At 42.1% G+C, this 20,000-nt stretch overlaps 1 protein-coding gene across 2 annotated transcripts in view; it reads right to left on the bottom strand.

The window, feature by feature from the left end:
* The window catches only part of CSRNP3 (cysteine and serine rich nuclear protein 3), a 53,817-nt gene that overhangs the window by 16,781 nt on the left and 17,036 nt on the right, over positions 1-20,000 (bottom strand). For both annotated transcript variants that reach the window (XM_081938443.1, XM_081938442.1), the window contains exon 2: positions 11,877-12,047. In XM_081938443.1, coding sequence (XP_081794569.1) covers positions 11,877-12,024 — 148 coding nt within the window. In that variant the 5' untranslated portion in view covers positions 12,025-12,047. The remainder of the gene's footprint in view (positions 1-11,876; positions 12,048-20,000) is intronic.

Genomic DNA, 20,000 nt, shown 5'->3' with positions numbered 1-20,000 from the left:
ATTCAGTCAGCTCTAGGCTTCCCATTTCCAGGGGATCCCTAGGCTTCCTGGGTGGGGACCAGTGGTGGGTTCCTGCTGGATCGCACCGGATCGCGCGCGCTCCCTTTCAGCGCTCCACCTGGCTCGCGCGCTCCCTTTCAGCGCTCCACCTGGCTCACGCGCTCCCTTTCAGCGCTCCACCTGGCTCGCGCGCTCCCTTCCAGCGCTAAAGCCGGAAGTACAGTCTTGCCCCGCCCCTGGCGAAGCAACGACGCCTGCCTGCGCTCCACCAGCTCGGCTGGGAACGGAGATGTTTCCTCAGCGGAGCGGAGCACCTGAAAAGACTTTTCAGGCACTCCGCTCCGCTGAGGAAACATCTCCGTTCCCAGCCGAGCTGGTGGAGCGCAGGCAGGCGTCGTTGCTTCGCCAGGGCCGGGCAAAACTGTACTTCCGGCTTTAGCGCCGGAAGGGAGCGCGCGAGCCAGGTGGAGCGCTGAAAGGGAGCGCGCGAGCCAGGTGGAGCGCTGAAAGGGAGCGCGAGAGCCAGGTGGAGCGCTGAAAGGGAGCGCGAGAGCCAGGTGGAGCGCTGAAAGGGAGCGCGCGCGATCCGGTGCGATCCGGCAGGAACCCACCACTGGTGGGGACACCCCTATTTTAAGCACTTTTTAGAAGGTCACAAAGGGTAGTTCTAATATTTCAGGAATCAGCCAGACTTTCAGCATCTCTTAGATAAAGAAGTTCTTTGTGCATCTTTGGCAGAAATCTATCAAGCTTTCCAAAAATAGCCCAGGGAATTCCAGAGTCAGGAGAAGGTGCTGGAAAGTGGGTGGGGAGGAGGGAGAAGTGTGTGTGTGTGTGTGTGTGTGTGTGTGTGTGTGTCTAGTTAAAAATAAACCTGCGGTAGGAAGGGAAAAGCCTGTATTGCCTCATTTGTGCAAATCTTAGTGTGAACGACTGTCAAACCTTTTGAACTTTTTCAAGTATCTTTTTTTAAAACTGTAAAAAGAAGTTACTCAGTTACTAAGCACAAATAAATTGAGGTTTGCCTGGCTGAGATCCAAAGGGTGAGCACTTCCCTTCCCAATTTCAGCTATTTTCTTGATGTCAAAAGCATGTTATAATAAATGTCAACCATACGGCTCCTTGACAACCTGAGGGTAATGTAACTCATTTACCGCCCTCACAAAAAACAATGTAAGAAATAATATAATCTTGAGGCTAAAAAGCCTAAAAACACAGAATACAAGGAATCCTTGCCATACAACCACAATTAAATCCCAAATTTATATTGCTGAGTGAGACAGTTGTCAAGTGAGCTATGAAGTGTGAAAAACGGTCATAAGTCACTTTTTTTCCAGTGCTGTTCTGACTTTTAACAATTACTGAATGAGACTGTTGTAAGTTGAGGACTAGCTGTATTTTGTCATTTATATCTCTTTAAAATAGGTTGTTTTACAAAGTGCAAACCCATAGAAGGTTAATTCATAGATAGAATAATTAAAAACAGTTCTAAAAAAGCAGGAAAAAAACCCTAATAAAAGCCAGTAACAAGAAGAAAACTGACATTTCATTCAGTTCAAGTCAGAAAAAGTTGCAGTTGCATAAAATGCAATTCAAACCACGGACATGGGAAAAGGAGAGATTTTGAGAGCTTTCCTGTGGATCCATATTTTTCTTCACAATAACAACTGTGTGAGGTAAATTGGGCTGGAATGACTTTGAACTAGTCAGCCTCTCTCAGCCCAACCAACCTCATAGGGTTTTTGTGGGGAAAATAGGAAGAGGAAGGAGTATTAGGTATAGAATAGAATAGAATAGAATAGAATGGAATGGAATGGAATGGAAGGGAAGGGAAGGGAAGGGAAGGGAAGGGAAGAGAAGAGAAGAGAAGAGAAGAGAAGAGAAGAGAAGAGAAGAGAAGAGAAGACAATTCTTTATTGGCAAGGATTTTGTCTTGGTGCATATATGTTTGTTGCCTTGAGTTACTTATAAAGTGATAAAGGTGGAATAAAAATCTAATAACAAACGAATAAATAAACGTAACTTCCGTGAAGAAAGTGTTCTCAGGCTATTTAAGTAAAGTTCCTCTTTATTCTACTCATTAACTTGTCTGTCCTATAAGGCAAGCAAGGAGGAAATATATCCATTAAACATCTTAAGGGCCACACAGGCCGAAGGTTTTTAATTTGGTTGCAAATGATCCAGAAAGCAGCACACAGCTGGCACAATAAAAGTGTCACAGCTGCTTTAATGAGATGAAATTTTCCAGTGGTAATCTCACCTTTTCAAAAGGACCTTCATGATAACAATCCCAGGAACATTTACCTGGATAAAAGATTAAAGTAAAAGTAAAGGTTTCCCTTGCACACATGTGCTAGTCGTTCCTGACTCCATTTCAAAGCTGAAGAGCCAGTGCTGTTCGAAGACATCTCCATGGTCATGTGGCCGGCATGACTAAATGCCAAGGGTGCACGGAATACTGTTACCTTCCCACCAAAGCTGGTCCCTATTTTTCTACTTGGATTTTTACATGCTTTCGAACTGCTAGGTTGGCAGAAGTTGGGACAAGTAATGGGAGCTCCCTCCATTAGGCGGTGCTAGGGATTCGAACTGCCAAACTGCTGACCTTTCTGATCGACAAGCTCAGCGTCTTAAGACATTGAACCATTCCGTCCTTCTAAAAGATTACTATCAACTTAAACATATATAGTTTAAAAAAAATCAATCCAACAATGGCACACTTCCATCAAATTCAGACATGGACTTAAATCTTACTCCAAATATGTTTTTTCTCTTTTTTTATGTCAGAGATGCCTTAATACAGTTAGACAGCTATGATTGATGGGAAGTCTGTAAGAGCTCAGGAAAAGGAATCGGACCCCTCAAGACCACTAATTCAAAATCAGAAGGAGATGAATGTGTGGTTTTATACCTGCATAACAAGGGCAATATTATTGAACTGAACTGTATGTGGACAGCAGACCTTCTATGCTGATATCTGCAAACTCAAATCCGAACGTCCCCAAGGTTTTGCTTCTCATCCAGGAAGCTTCTTCAGCTCTGACAGGAACATGACGAATGGAAGGATTTATATTCCTTGCAGACAGCTGGTAATCTGCATCCTTTTAGAGGGTCATTAAAGCACTTGGAGGTTTACCTGTGTCTTCAGGGTCAACGGTGTAGTGCTCCTGGTTCCTTCAGAGCTGAAGAAGCTTCTTGGATGAGAAGCGAAATGTCTTCAAAAGTACAAACAAGAAAGTCTAATTGCCTCCTGAAAAAAGCACCTTTAGGGCAACGATGACCTGAGTGACTGAGAATCTCTACAGACTCAAATCCGAATGGATTTTAAATAGTCTTTTAACTACAGCATTATCGTTTTGCAAAGACATGTTTGTGTATTCCATGAAAAATCGCTCTTTTGACTCAATTTCATGAGAGGGATTCCCAGGGTCCTGGGGATAGTAGGTACTTGACACTGTTCAGTCAAGCCTTCCTCAACTTGCTACACTCCAGAGGATCTGAATCATAAAGGGACTTCCATCATTATTTTGTGTGTGCCAGTTCTGGAACAGGAAGCTTTGCTTTCAGTCGCACATGCTCTTAGGGCCCTTGGATAGACTACTGTAACTCTACATGAACCAATCCTTGAAGACTTTTTGGATGCTTCATCTGGCTTAGCATTTAATTATTGAGAGTGCCTATAATTGCCTATATAACACCACTAAGGCAGATGCTGCATTGGCTACAAATTAGCTTTCAGTGCAATTCAAGGTACTGGTTATGCTTTAAAGCCTTATACAGGCAATATAGATTTACAATTACATCTCGGATCAAAATTTCCACTTCTAGGCAAAGTTGTTAAATGAATTTCTATGACCTTTTTGCCACGGTTGTTAAGCAAACCACTGCGGTTGTTAAGTGAATCTTGTGGTCATTAGGTGAGTCCAGCTTCCTCCATTGACTTGGCTTCTCTGAATCCAGTGGGGAAGGTGTCAAATGACGATTCCATGACCCCGGGATGCTGCCACTACCATAAACACATGCCGGTTGCCAAACAACTGAAGTTTGATCACAAGATCACTATGATGGTCATAAGTGTGAGGACTGGTTGTAAGTCACTTTTTTCCAATGCTGTTGTAATTTCAAATGATCAGTAAACTGTAAGTTGAAACTATCTGTATGTGAATTCAGTGGTGAATTCAATTTTTTTTTACTACAGATTTTGTGGGCGTGGCTTAGTGGGCATAGGAGGGAAAGGATACCGCAAAATCTCCATTCCCTCCCCATTCTGGGGCCAGCCGGATGTGGTATTTGTTGGTTCTCCGAACTACTCAAAATTTCTGCTACCGGTTCTCCAGAACCTGTCAGAACCTGCTGAATTTCATCCTTGGCCTTAGGGCTTAGATCTCTCTAAAACTCCTTTCTCCAAGTTGAATATGCCCATCCAGTGAGATCAGTAAGGAAGCCTTACCAAGAGTCCCAAATCTGAATGAATGTCATGTACAGGAATTTTGTATCTCAATTATGATGCCCCCCCCTCCCCACTTCAGCAAACATCAAGAATGTTTGAAACATCCCCTGTTGTATTTGCAACATGTTGTAAAAAAATGGTTCTCTGGAGAGGCATTTGGGAACAAAATCTATGCCCGAATAGTGACCCATCTGTTGTTGTTTATGTTATTAATTTTTCATACTTTAATTTATACAGCTTTGTAGTTTGCAAGCCACTCAGAGTGGTTGAGGGCAAAATGTTAAACATGCACACAAATAAATAATAAATTCCCAGTCAATAGACTAGCAAATAATTTTTGGAGTCATAATCTCAACATATCTGCAGGAGAGCAGGGCAAAACAGATGGGATTAAGAAAAGAAAAAGCAAACATAACAAAAGTATTTGTTGCCATCTAGATCCTCTCAATTTTTGTAACCCAGGTATGGTAGCCTTAATTACATATTGTTTTTATCATTAGGTACAGTGGTACCTTGTTACTCAGCTACTTTGAAACTCATCAAATTTGCTACTTGACACATTTTGACGTGAAAATTTTGTCCGGGTACTCATTGTTTGTTTGATATGCAACACACAAACTACAGTTTGTGTGTTGTCAGTGTCAGCTGCCATGTGACTTATTACATTATTCTTTATGGGAAACATTTATTTGGTACTCATCATTTTTGGTACTCATCACACCTCCCAGAATCCATTAATGATAAGTATCAAGGTACCACTACAAATATATTCCTAATATTTACAGTAGTACCTTGGTACTCATCGTTTATTCTAGTTGTTTCACAATTGTAGCCATCTATTTATCTATGCTTCTGAGGAAGCCCAAACATTAACATTTTATTCAGAAGCTGTACTGGCTTATTCCCAAAAGTAATCCTAGCTGGATTAATTTTATTTCTATAGATATTATTTCTTCCACACTGAACTTTATAATCTGTATCTTAATCGATTTCATATTCCCTCACCCTAAATGTGTTCATTTTGTGTACTAGAGAGGGTCATTTCTTAAGATGAAGTGCATTTTGGATTCGGTTAACATGCAAGATTCATAAACAACATTGGATTTAAATAAAATTCACATTGTATAGGTCTTATGTAAATCAACACTGTGTGCAATGCAAATGAAGCAGAAACAGAGGAGAGAAGGCTGGTCGACTCTCTAAATGGCATCTAATATCACTGATTACAGCATTCTGCTGGTTTGTCTATCCAGACAAGGGAAACACGACCATTTTTTACAATAGTGACATTCTTGCCTAGTTGACAGATTCCAACTGATGGCGCAGGGAAATGTATTCGAACAGGAAGGCATTTGTCCCCTTATCTCATTTATATACCTGCATGGAATTATTAGCTGCCATTCAGAATGCCGAAATATAGTGGCATCAGAATTGTCATGACAGCTAGCTTTTTTTCTCTGCGACAGCAAATGGGCAGCTTTAAAATCAAATAAAGAAATAAATAAATCCCGAACTGATGCTTGGAATTAACAATAAGCTTGCGGCGAATGAAGTGACATCTCGTTCAGGGAAAGGACAAATGTTAGTAGTTGGCAATTCAGCGTTTGGGGATACCTAGGGATGACTTGGTTTCCCCTTGAACAAACATGATAGATTGCGCATGCCATTATGCTAAAATCTTATTTCAGATGCTCAAATGGTAAATATGGCAGCAAATCAGTCTAGACTGGTAAAGAAGCGATTTTTAGACATAATTTGCTGTAGCAATTCATGCTCATATAAAATTCAGATTAAATTAGAGGACGGTGGTTTGTAACTTGTAGCAATGGGGTTAGGTTTTAATCTGATTGGTTTTAGGGTCACATGAGACGTGACTGGTGATGTTATGATATTAAAGAATGGACAGAGGTTTTTTTTTGGAGGGACCAGATTTGGAAGGAAAATTTAAAATCAATAAAATTCAGAGGTTCAGATAGTCATTTTGCCTCCTAATTATTGTGGCCCGCCAGCGGCTAGCAGATTGGTGGCAGACTCGGACAGTGAGGAGGTTGGGGAGGAACATGGGCCAGTCCTGGAGTCTGGAGAAGGCTCTGATGAGGGCTCTGCATCAGAGGCAGAAATGGGGCCAGGCCCATCTGACAGTTATCAGCTGCCTTCGGAGTCGGAGATAAGTGGGGCAGAAGAACAGCTGGAGCCTGTTCCCGATGTGCCCATGCGCAGAGCTGTCAAGGGAAGGGAACAATTAAAGAACAGGGGTCAACTCAGGAGTAAAGGCACAAGTGGACGCTGAATGGCACCTCCCATAAGAAATAAACAAGAGCAAAAGGGGAGGGGTGTTTGCAGGAGACAATTAGTTCATTTGTTAGTGTGAAGATTTGCTTATCTAAGTTGGTGCCTCACAGAGACTCCTTGCCAAGTATTTCATTGTACAGTGTTGAGCCTGGAAGCTATCAGCCTGGCAACTATCCAAGGACTGATAAGGTCGGCTGTTGCAATTCACCCTTGAACGGCTTTTTGCTGGGACTTTTCTGTATGTGAATGCTAGGAATTCACATTAGCCAAATAAAAAGGGTTTTTTGGGGGGACAAGGAGTCTGTTTCATGATTTTGTGAAGCCTGGGTCAGAACACTAATTCCTTCCTTCCTTCCTTCCTTCCTTCCTTCCTTCCTTCCTTCCTTCCTTCCTTCCTCCCTCCCTCCCTCCCTCCCTCCCTCCCTCCCTCCCTTCCTTCCTTGGTATTCAGAGGCTTTTTAAGTAGTGAAATGAAATGTAAGAGAATCTCAGCAAGAGGGAATTTATGCAGGTACACAGACACTACAGGTCTCTGCATAAGATGCAGTGGTCCTAGACAGTTCCTTGAAATGTCTAGATTGGAACCCAACCTAAACAAATTTTCTTGGTTTTTTAAAAAAAACAAAATAATCAAGTATAAGCATGCATATGTACTCAGTACTTGGTTTGGGATCCTTTTGCAGCAATTACTGCCTCAATGCAGTGTGGCATGGAAGCTATCAGCCTGTGGCACTGCTGGGGTGTTATGGAAGACCAGGATGCTTCAATAGCGGCCTTCAGCTCTTCTACATTGTTTGGTCTGCATGTCTCTCATCTTTCTCTTGGCAATGCCCCATAGATTCTCTATGGGGTTCAAGTCAGGAGATTTTGCTGGTCAATCAAGCACAGTAATCCCACGGTCATTGAACCAGGTTTTGATGCTTTTGACAGTGTGGACAGGTGCCAAGTCCTGCTGGAAAATGAAATCAGCATCCCCATAAAGCTCGTCTGCGGAAGGAAGCATGAAGTGCTCCAAAATCTCCTGGTAGATGGCTGCATTGACCCTGGACTTAATAAAGCACAGTGGACCAACACCAGCAGATGACATGGCTCCCCAAATCAACACAGACTGTGGAAACTTCACACTGGATTTCAAGCATTTTGCAGTGTGTGCCTCTCCATTCTTCCTCCATACTCTGGGTCCTTGGTTTCCAAATGAGATGCAAAAGTTGCTCTCATCATAAAAGAGGACTTTGGTCACTGAGCAACAGACCAGGTCTGTTTTTTTTTAGCCCAGGTAAGACACTTCTGACGTTGTTTGTTGTTCAGGAGCGGCTTGACAAGAGGAATACGACATTTGAAGCCCATATCCAGGATCCGTCTGTGTATGGTGGCTCTTGATGCACTGACTCCAGCCTCAGTCCACTCCTTGTGAAAGTCCCCAACACTTTTGAATGGCCTTTTCCTGACAATCCTCTCCAGGCTGCGGTCATCCCTGCTGCTTGTGCACCTTTTTCTTCCACATAACTTTCTATTAATGTGCTTTGATACAGCACTTTGGGAACATCCAACTTCTTTTGCAATTACTTTTTGAGGCTTTCCCTCCTTATGGAGGGTGTCAATGATGGTTTTCTGCACAACTGTCAGGTCAGCAGTCTTTCCCATGATTGTGATTCCTACCATTTAAAGGCTCAGGAACCCTTTGCAGGTATTATGGCTTAATTAGCTGATTAGAGTGGGACACTTTGAGCCTTGAATATTGCACCTTTTCACAATATTCTAATTTTCTGAGATTGTGGATTTGGGGTTTTCATGAGCTGTAAGCCATAATCATCACAATTATGACAAATCACAGCTTGAACTATCTTGCTTTGCATGAAATGAGTCTATCTCATATATTATTTTACTTTTTAAGTTGCATTACTGAAATAAATGAACTTTTGCATGATATTCTAATTTTTTGAGTTTCACCTGTATAATAGCAAGCAAAAGTGTCTGCATTTGGCTTTCTTCTATTTTGACTTATCTTTTAGAATTGCAATTATATGCCCACATAACTGTCACACTCAGTGGGGTTTACTTATGAAGAACTTTACTTCTGTAAGGCATCGGTGACCTTGTTTATTTACTTGTTTGACAGACAGAAATAATAATAATAAAGAAAAAAACATATAATGAGATGTTAACTATGACTGAGGATATGCATAGACTAGAAGGAACATTACTTGTTAACTTCTGAAAACGATGCAGAGTCTAGAATAGAGGGGTGACTCTCACTTCGAAAATGTCTCTTTTTTCTGGTTAATTAACAGGTAGACCTGATTAGTTAGGAAATAACTTAGTAGCATTACCACAGTGGTCTCTTAATGAGATGCCTGTGACATGAGGAAGGGGGAAGAACATTGTATAATGTTTGCTTTTAAAATATGTCTGGGTGCATTTGTTGTGTGAGAAAGAAACACACAGAAATGCCCATTTATGTACGAGTCAAAACGATTAAGTTCAATGCATGTAACTGTGAAATGTAAAACAGACTTTTCAGCCAATTGAATGAATGGCTTTAAAGTTGGCCTTCCTGCTACTGGAATGCTACCTCAAACAGCCATAATTTATCACCATTATAAAAACAGAACTATTCCTGTCCCAAGGAGGTAAAGTTGGCAAGATATCAAGCAACTGTCAATGTACACCAGGGATGGCACCATTTATAATATACCATAATTGCAATACAAATCTTAATGGAACCTTATGTGGCAACTTACCTGGCAAATAGTATTATTTACTGTAGTTGCCAAGTTAAGGTTCTTCTGCAACTCAACTCAACTTAGCTAAACTCAACAACTTAACTCAGTGCAGCCCCAGTTCAAATGACATTGTTGTAATCTATAGCTAGACACAGCTAAATATGTTTATAAATTCTGTTTCTCCTTTTATAACTCATCACATTGTGTTCTTCCTTCTTCCTTCAGTTTTGCCAGTACATTTCACTGTATAGCTTCTTACCAAAATATCCCACTTACCCCTACCTTTATATGGATGGTTATCATGTTGCCATTCCTTTCGATCCCCAATCAAAAGAACAGAAGAAATAATCATATAATAAATGAGACCATTTGGTTCCTCTTCTTCAATACTACTTAGGCAAGGAGCAATTACACTGCATCTCAAAATAACCACCTTACTGAACATATTAGATGGCCTAGGACAACAGAATGTAAATTATAATGATATCTGGAAGGCCAGAGAGACTCTACCCAACTGGTAGTGTCTCTCTAGGATTTCAGACAGAGCTCCATTCCTTCCGTGCCAGGAAGTAAGAGGAGATTTCACACAAATAACTGCTCTAGCATTGTCTCCGTCTCCTTTTCACATTTATATTCACACAACTAGAATATTTTGTCATTTTCTTTTCTTGCCAGGAAGCCATCAGAATTGACATTTGGTCTTCAATACTTTCATACTTAAGTGCATCTCCGGTGCGATCAATCTTTAATTATTAGATTAGTCTCATAAGCAGAAACCATAAATATGATTTACAGAGATGAGACCACATGAGTAGGAGTCAGATGACTGGACTAAATTGGCTTTCTTAGATTTTGCAGAGCCAAGTTCATTTATACAAATTTTGTGCTTAGCATTTGATTACTCATAATTTATAATGCAAAGGCTACAGAAGCACAGACTCTCGCTCTCACTCAACCCATTAAACTATTATATAATAATATAGGTTTGGATTATTACAGTTATTATTTAAATTATAAACACTGATGAAAATAGGGAGTAAGCAAATTAAACATTTTACCATAAGCTAATAACCCTAATAATTATTGCTAGATTGCTGTACTTGGGTCCAAGGTCTTCTACTAACCCTATTTGATTATTTAAAGTCCCACGACTTCTGCCCATTTTTCTAATCACGACAGAGTATTCACATCAGCAAGTAAGGTAGAACAATCTAAAATACAAATGACTTAAAGTAATAATATCCATGAGATTAAAGCATTCATAAGATTTTAAGAAGAGCATCCTATAACATTCTTTGCAGATCATGCAAACAACCAAATGATAAATGAAACAGCTGAACAATCATCTGAAAGGCAAGCTTTCACACAACTTGACAAAAGCCATCTTGGAGACTGTTTTATATTCTAGACCTTGTTTCATCAGTTTTGACATCTTTGGACATCAGTGTGCCTGCCATCATCTCCCTTAAAAAGTAAAGGTAAAGGTTCCTCTTGCACATATGTGCTAGTTGTTCCTGTCTCTAGGGGGCAGTGCTCATCTCCATTTCAAAGCTGAAGAGCCAGCACTGTCCGAAGACGTTTCCATAGTCATGTGGCTGGCATGACTAAAATGCCAAAGGCGCACGGAACACTGTTACCTTCCCACCAAAGGTGGTTCCTATTTTTTTACTTGTATTTTTACATGCTTTCGAACTGTTAGGTTGGCAGAGGCCGGGCCAAGTAGGGATCCGCTAGGGATTCAAACCGCCAAACTGCCAACCTTTTTGCTCGACAAGCTCAGCATCTTAGCCACTGAGCCACCACATCCCTTTCCATCTTCCTTAATGTCTGCTAAAATCCCTGACCAAGTTTTTTTTTAAAAATTGGAAATAAACATGTTGCAAATGAAAGCAACATCCTCAGTATCTAAACTGTATATCCAACAGTGACTCCTGGTGCTACACAGATCTTAGTAGAATTGTTCATCAATAAAAATGGTAGCTGGATGGAAGCTAGTGTCTTATCTGAAGGGGCACCCACTTGCCCAGATAAAAGGCAAAGTCAACTGAAGTCTTGGGAACATGCTAGGATGGATGTTAGATGTATTGTGTGGAACATCCTTACCAATTTGCCTTCTGGAAATGTGTGTTTTGAGACTGGCTATGTCCACCATGGCAAACATTTAAAGAGTGCCCATTACATCAATCTAAAAATCCCAATCTAAAACCCAGTTCATACAAACGATCTGCTTCATATGATGGAAAGCACCCAGAGGACACTTCCCAACTGCTCCAGTTGTGAGATGCCAGCTCTGGGATTCAAATCTATTTCAAGTAGAGTAGAAAACTGGGTGAATATGGAGGAAGCCATAGGCACTGACTTTCATTGTCTATAATGCAGAAAACCCCTTGCAATGTAGCTGTAGTACTTACGGGTAAAATGATTTGAAGTGGAAGGGTTGACACTATCCCCACTCTCAGCACTTTCGCTGCTAGAGATGTCATCATCTGATTCTCGCACGGAAGAACAGGGTGAGGAACCATCAACTTCTTCAAACTTCCTCTTTAAAATGCCACTCATAGCTGCACTACTGTCACATGTACCTGCAATGGGAACAGATGCAATGAAGGCAAGGAAAGTTTTGACTGCAGGCGAAGCAATTAAGATCTTGAGATTTATCCTCAATGAATTAATGGTCAGTAGCATTAAGGTATGTGAACCAAGGATACTTACTGTGCTTCCCTCCTCCCTCCTTTTATTTTAATTTTTTTTAAACGTAAACTTCAAGCACTAATATTTGAACCAAGAAAACTTACTGTGATTTCCCTCCTTTTAATGTAAAAAAAATGCAAACTCTGACTACTGAACTAATTGGTGTAAAGGCTATATTTTAAACTTATATCTAAATTAAAATACCCAATGCCATTCACATGGTGGTTCACTAAGATTAGTTTCATGCAAAACTAATCCTTGAATCAACGTTGATGTTTGTGTGTATGTCCCAATAGTTTAAATTTGAAACGCTTTGGTTTGAGTTCAGATCTATTTTTTTTTCATGTACAAAACAGCCTTTGTTGATTATTTCAAAGAGTTCAAAGGTTCTGAAATGAAATACTTCTGAATTATCAAAACAGTGGATTGCAATGTAGAAAAGAAAGAGCTGCATTCTTCTTGTTCAGTTAGTCCTCGACTTACAACAGTTCATTTAGTGACTGTTAGAAGTTACAAAAGCAATGAAAAAAACCCTTTTGTCAAAAGGGTTGTAAAATAGCCCAGAGATCCTCAATATTGGAAACAGCCAGTTTTGGGAACTGAAACACAACCACCCGTATTTTTTGGAGTATAAGACACACCGGAGTATAATCCGCACCTTAATTTTAGGGGAGGAAATGAGGAAAAAAACCTTTCTGCCTCTTTCCCAGCAGCATCCATCAGTATTCATCTGGTTAATATCTTTGCTGCCTCGGTCGGAGCCTGATTCCCGAAGCTGCCAGGGGAACTGCAGTGAAAGCCTTTTCAATGAAAGCGTTTTTGGGCTGTAGGGTCCCCTCCCCGATTCCAAAAAGGATGCATGCAGAGGCCAAACAAGTGCATCATGTTTCAGGTGGCAGGCAGTTCAAGCATGCGCTGCCACCTGAAAATGTTTTCCTTCCCAGTTCCCTGGTGCACATCGCAGAGCCATGCGCCTTCCTCCTCCTCCTCCTCCTCTACAGACTCGCCGTCTGTTTTCTCCTGGCCAGCATCGTCGGCTGGGGCAGGCAGGGAGAAAAGCGAGAGGGCAGTGCAGTTGGGCGAAGACGCAGGAGCTAGGCGCAGACACAGGGCAGGCGGATTAGAGGCGGCTTGGCTGCTGGCCACCCGGAGTGCGCAGGCAGCAAAGGAAACCCGCCTCGTGACTCTATTAAGATGCACATTTCACGGTGGGGCACAATTTGGGGGTGGCAGGGAATGGGGTGCCCTGGCAGCCACTTTTTGGAGCCCACTGCCCACGCCCTTAAGTGTCGCTGCCAGCGACTACGGTTTCATGCCCCCTCTTCCCAGATAACAGCTGACAGGAGAAGAGAGGCAGCGCACCGGGCGAAGTTTCACCATCCCCGCCCCAACAAGCAAGGCGAGGAGAGAGTCCAGCAGCGCCAGGGGCACTTCTTCGCCACTGGCAGGGATGCCAGGCACCCCAACCCCTGCCCCACCTGCCACCCCCAAATTGTGCCCCACCACGAAATGTGCATCTTAATAGAGTTTGGCAGCTCCACTGCATCTCTCAGCTGGTCTTTGCAGGGAAAACCTTGCACAGTAAAGAAAAACTTCATGAGAAGTTTTTCTTTATTGTGCAAGATGTTTCTCTGCACAGAGCGGCTGAGAGAGAGAAGTGGTGGAGCTGACAGACTTGAATAAGATGCATGTCCCACCCCATCCCATCCCCTGCCCCACCTGCCACCCCCAAATTGTGCCTGAGTCTGGCAGCTCCACCACTTCTCTCTCTTGGCTATTCTGTGCTGGGAAACATCTCGCTGCTGCTACTCGGCCTCCTTGAGGCATGTAGGCAAGAGGCAGCGGCAGCCAAGACATGGGTTTCCTTTGCTGCCTGAGCACTCTGGGTGGCCAGCAGCCAAGCCAGCAAGCCAGCAATCGGTCAGCTGCATCTAATCTGCCTGCCCTGTGTCCATGCCTGCCTCCTGCGCCCTCGCCTGACTGCGCTACCCTCTCGCTTTTCTCCCTCTCAGCCGACGGTGCTGGCCTGGAGAAAACCGGCAAGTCTGTAGAGGAGGAGGAGGGCGTGTGGCTCTGTGATGTGCACTGGATAACTGGGAAGGAAAGCATTTTCAGGTGGCAGTGCGTGCTGGAACCGCCTGCCACCTGAAACACTATGCACTTGTTTGGTCTCTGCACATGCCTTTTTTGGAACCGGGAGGGGACCTTACAGCCCAACAACGCTTTCGTTGAAAAGGCTTTCATCGCAGTTCCCCAGGCAGCTTCGGGAATCAGACGCCATGTGAAAGTGAGGATCCCTGCCGCATGGAACCCCCCGAAAATCCGAAGCACGGAGCGGGTGGGTGGAGCTACATTCAGAGTATAAGACGCACTCAGATTTTCACCCTCCTTTTGGGGGTAAAAAGGTGTGTCTTATACTCTGAAAAATACGGCAGGTAGTGAACACTCACGTCAGATTTCTCACTAAGTTCCAGCCCCTCTTTCAGACTTCAGAGGAGCAAAATATCATCCTCCCCAGATTGATTCAGATCATTGCAATTGTTTCTCTTGTGTAATTAAAATATTGCATTTGTATGTGTGTGTGTATACACATATATATATATTATATATTGGTCTTGTTGTATTCGGGGCTTTTCCTGTGTAAGATTGAGATTGTCTTGGCAACATTTCAGCAAGGTCTCACTTGCCATCCTCAAGCTGATGTTTTTGGCTTAAAGCATGGCCAGAGCTGCCGTCTTTCTATAAATCTTGGTGGGGGTGTGTGGAATGCTGGCTTTATTTCAGTAAGTGGATTGATTGGATGTATGGCTGCATCGTGATTGGTAGATTGGTGCTGATTGGTGCTGGCTGTGGGTCCATTGTTGTTTTGTGTTGTAATGGCCTGGGTGGTGGGTGGGGCTCGTTTGTTTACCAGGGCTGGTTTCCAGATGTCTGGTAGGCGGGAGGTATTGTCACATTTATTCATGTTGTGGGAGTGTTTCTCTATTTTGATAGCTTCCATAATTATTCTCTTGTTGAAGTGTTCAGTTTTGGAGATTAAGCTGGTTCCTTCAAAATTAATTTCATGTCCTGTAGCTTTAAGGTGCTGGAAAAAAGGAAGACGTTTTTTCTTTTTTTCTTACTGCGTTCTTGTGTTCTGCGATGCGTGCATTTATTCTCCTGTTCGTTTGTCCTATGTATGTTGCAGGGCAGATTTTGCATGGTATTTCGTAGACTCCTTGGTTTTCTAGCTGGATTTTGTCTTGGGGTTTCTTAAGATGTTGGCTATTTTTTGGTCAGTGTTGAAGGCTGTCTTGATATTGTGTTTGTGGAGAATTTTGCTGATTTTATCTGTGGTGCCTTTGATGTAAGGGAGGAGGGCGATGCCGTTGTCCTGTTTTGTGTCTCGGTTTTTGGGGGGAGTCTCCCTTTGGATTAGGTTGGTAATTGTTTTTCTTTGGAATACGTTGGAGATTAATACATTTGTGAGAGTGTGTAATTCAGTTTTCAGGTGGTCTTTGTAGGGTAGGCGTTTGGTTCTGGAGATGAGGGTCTTGGCTACAGAGTTGATCTGTGCAGGGTGGTGATGGGATTGTGTGTTTAAGTAGCGGTTGGTGTGTGTTTTTTTCCAGTAAATGGTGTGTCCTAGGGAGCCATTGGTTTTTTTTGTAAATTAGGACATCCAGAAAGGGAAGTTGGTTGTTTGCTTCTATTTCCACAGTGAATTGTATTTTGGGGTGCAGGCTGTTGAGATGTGTGAGGAAGTTGTCCAGTTTTTCTTTCCCATGTGGCCAAATCACGAAAGTGTCATCAACATATCTAAGCCAGAGGTTGGGTTTGTGTTCAGATTTATCTAAGGCGTTAGCTTCAAAATGTTCCATGTATAAGTTTGTGATGACGGGTGAGAGGGGTGATCCCATGGGTGCTCCTTCTATCTGTTTGTATCTTTGTCCATTATGGATGAAGTATGTGTTTGTTAGGCAGTGGTTGGTCAGGTCCAGGATGTGTTTAGGGGGGTTGTGTTTGTTCTGGATAGCTGTCAAGGCTTCTTTTATAGGCACTTATATATTATATATTTTACACACACACACATACACACACGGAGTGGATTCCGGCAGCCACTACCAGTTTGCCATGAGCACTTGATGCGCACTATGTGCATCAAGTGCTTTATAGGCACTTATATATTATATATTTTACACACACACACACACACACACACACACACACACACACACACACACACACAGAGTGGATTCCGGCAGCCACTACCAGTTTGCCATGAGCACTTGATGCGCACTATGTGCATATGCACAGTACAATAAAAATTGTTCTGTTCATCAGCGGAACTGAAAAACAAGATGGCGGAACCTACAGTACCGCTCGGAGAACCCGGTTCGGGGGTGTGGCAGTCCTGGGTCACTGTCGGTTCCAGCGACCCAGACCACCAAACCACTACCGGTTCAGCCGAACCGGTTTGAACTGGTAGGAACCTACCACTGACACACACACACCCAAAGCTGCAATATGGAAATTATTTTTTTAAAACACTTTAACTTAAAATCTTGACAACGCTTAAGCAAACATTCCTAACATTTTCATTCAGAATATTTTAAATTCTTTTACATGGGGTGTCAAACTCAATTTCATTGAGGGCCGCATTAGGGTTGTGTTTGACCTCGAGGGGGTGTGTGGTCAGGGGGCATGGCCAGCTCAATGTCACTTATGTCAGGGGTGCCTGTGGTGGCCTGAGCACTCTGCCAGCGAAAATGGAGCTTGCGACGGCCACGTGCTGCCCCCCGAACTCTGTTTTTGCTGGTAGAGGCACAACGGACTGGTCCTTCACTGTTTCCATGGCAGACCCATGGACCAGATCTAAGTACCCCGCAGGCCGGATCTGGCCCCCGGGCCTTGAATTTGATACCCCTGCTCTAAGAGAAATTAAAGGCACTTAGATAAAATATGTTTTGACTTTGTTTTCATTTGTGTTTCATTTTTGGAAGAGACTTGTACTATCAGAAAGGGCAGGCAATTTTAATTATTCTTCCCTGCCACTCCTTCTACATTGTATCTATGGCCTCCTCTCCAGCCTCTCTCTCTCTCTGCAGAAATTTATGGCAGTAAATTTACTCTCCTGCTCTACATTTCCCAACCCACATTTCTGCGTGTGTACACATTACTGCGTGCATTGTGGAAAGCTGACCTTCTACTTGTGATGAATTCATCTACAGTTCTTGTGGTCTGGAGGTTTTTGGGTGGTACCTCTGTGTTTAGAAGTAAAATGGTTATAAATATTCATGAAATTGTCTTTTTCTCTCTCTCAATCCAGTGAGAAACAATCAAATCAATCTGTTCATGCCGTAGGCACCAAACATGTCTCGAAAGGCAACTGCAGGGTTTTTTCCCAAGGTCAAATCAAATCAAATCAGTGACAGAACAGGAATTTGAATTCAATAATTGCTGAGGGAGTAAGGAACTATAAAAAAATGCTAAACAGAGCAATGGCTAGTGTGTATTATCTTTTTGTTGCTGTTTGAGGCAGATAATCAAATAGCCTCTTGGGGAAAGAAAACTGTAGAATACTACAGTACAAAAGCCAAGCTATTTTCAGGAATAAAAAAAACCATGTTCATGAATGAATATTTTCAGCAAGGGAATGCCTCTTATTCAGCCCTTAATGATTCCAAAAGAACCCCATTTTATAAAAGCCGCTTCTGCCTTATTGATTTATTTTCATTGCTATGAATCCCATTTTATGCCTTCCAGCAGGCAGCTCTGGGAATCCCATGCTCCATTCCCTTACCTTGCTTGTCTCAATTATATAGCCTTACCCATGATGCTCCTGCATGTATGCCCAGTACTATACTGCACACAGGCAAAGTCTGTAGTCAAAAGTGAAAAATGAGCCCCATCAATGCAGGCAACATTATGATGTCACAAGAAGGTGGCTCAGGTCATAATTGGGTGAGCATATTTATTCTCAAGCAGGAGTTTTTCCATTCTGACATCTATTTCTATTAAACAATGTGAGGATGAAAGCAAAGCAATCATACTTTTTTATTTCCTGAGAGAAGAATCCTTGATTACTATCTCATCTGAACTTGGAAGCTAAGGTGCCTGTTTCCTGAGTTAGGTTTATTCAACGGCAATTTGACTTCACCTAAAACGGCTTGAATGTTGCATAAGCATGCAGTGATGTGCCAGATGAAAATACATTGCCACACAGATTTTACTTTACTTGTCTCTATATAATTTGTCCTGGAAAAAAAGCCTCTGCTATATGGTGAAGACTGCAATTTTGAACAAATAATATCCAATAAAAGTAAGATCTTTCTTAATCACGTAGAAAGTTGATGTCAGCCCGCTCCCAAGAGCTAAGAAAGACACAAGGAGTTACTTCTGTGCAGTTTCTTTTATTGTTCTTTACCTGTAGACAGAATCTTGCCAAACTAAAGCAACTATTTGTACTGGGAATTGTTAGAGAGGAGCCTCTTAATTTTCTTTTTTTGCAGCCAAACTATTCTAAACCTTGCTACTTCTTTGCCTTCTGGAATGCAGTCTCCCCCTCCTGCAAATAAAGACTACATTCCACCACAATTAATCGGTCCTCAGACCCTATATTCCATACATATTTGAACCACAGAAAAGACAGTAAAAAATAAAGCCCACTAGATCACATTTGTTATTAGGGCTGGAGACTTTCTGCACATCGACCATTCATAATCAAAATGTTCTGGGCAACATGCAAACTAGAAGTAAATTAGGGATGATGCCCAGGAAGCATATAGACAACATGCAGCCTAGGTAACATCTAAACCCTTGTTTGAGAATGAAATAAAAACCAATAGTGCCTTAAAAATAGGCAATGCATGGACATGGTCATGTCTTCAAAATATGAGAACTGCAAATAGTAGCCCCTTCTCTGATTTTCAGAGTTGGATACAGGAATTGCTATATTTTTGTTACGGGTAGACGGGGAGAAATGGGCTTAAAGAAAATTCTATGCTATGTCCAAGTGAGTTTTCCCTAGATCCTTCCCCCACTTTATACTTAGGAGAAAAAAGAAACTGTGAACTAGCTAGGCCAGCTGCTTGCTAGCAGTTTGGTTTAATGATTCCCCCAGAGAGCCTGCACTGTATGTAGAGGATCTTGAAGTTGTAAAAGGACTAGTGAGTTCCCAGCAGAACACTCTTAGAAGACAGCCATCTGTGCCATCATCTTGTCAGGCAGCCTACTCTACAGATATCCTTCACTTTATATTCAGTGAGTCCATCTGCAAGCCCAGAAAAAAGGATTAAATTGGCCATGTTAGATTAATGATTATAAGCAATCACAGTCTTTCCTTCCAAAACAGCCAAAACAACAACAATCAACTATAGAGAATGGGTAAAATATCTTGAAAATTAAAGGATCCCAGCCCTAAAATCTCCATAAAGAAACAAACTCGATGAACGTAACCAGAGTTCCAAATTCTGGGGCTGCACATTATGTTCTTCTTCTTCTTCTTTTGCCTTCAAGTTCAAAATACTATTGGTTCAGGCCAAAGGCCTTACACTGACCTTATGTACTAGCAAGATAGGTAGCCTTTATAGCTTTTAAAGGTAACCTCAAGCATTTAAAATTGTATCTGGAAATGAATTGAAAGAAAATACATTCTTGGCATTGCTTTGCATTCAGAGTTGATCCAGATGTTCTGTGAAGATAATTTTACCCAGAATGCAACACAGTCATAGGTCACAATGTCCTTAGATGACATATTTGACCATGACTAGGTCAGCTTCTTCAGAAAAAGATAAGGAAATTAGTATTCACTTCCATAGGGGTAAAACATAACCAGGTGGATTGCTTCAAAGATAAAACTGTTT

This window comes from Natrix helvetica, assembly GCF_964273705.1.
Source record: "Natrix helvetica genome assembly, chromosome: 1".
NCBI classification, from domain to species: Eukaryota; Metazoa; Chordata; class Lepidosauria; order Squamata; family Natricidae; genus Natrix; species Natrix helvetica.
This window is presented reverse-complemented; position numbering and strand designations above follow the sequence as displayed.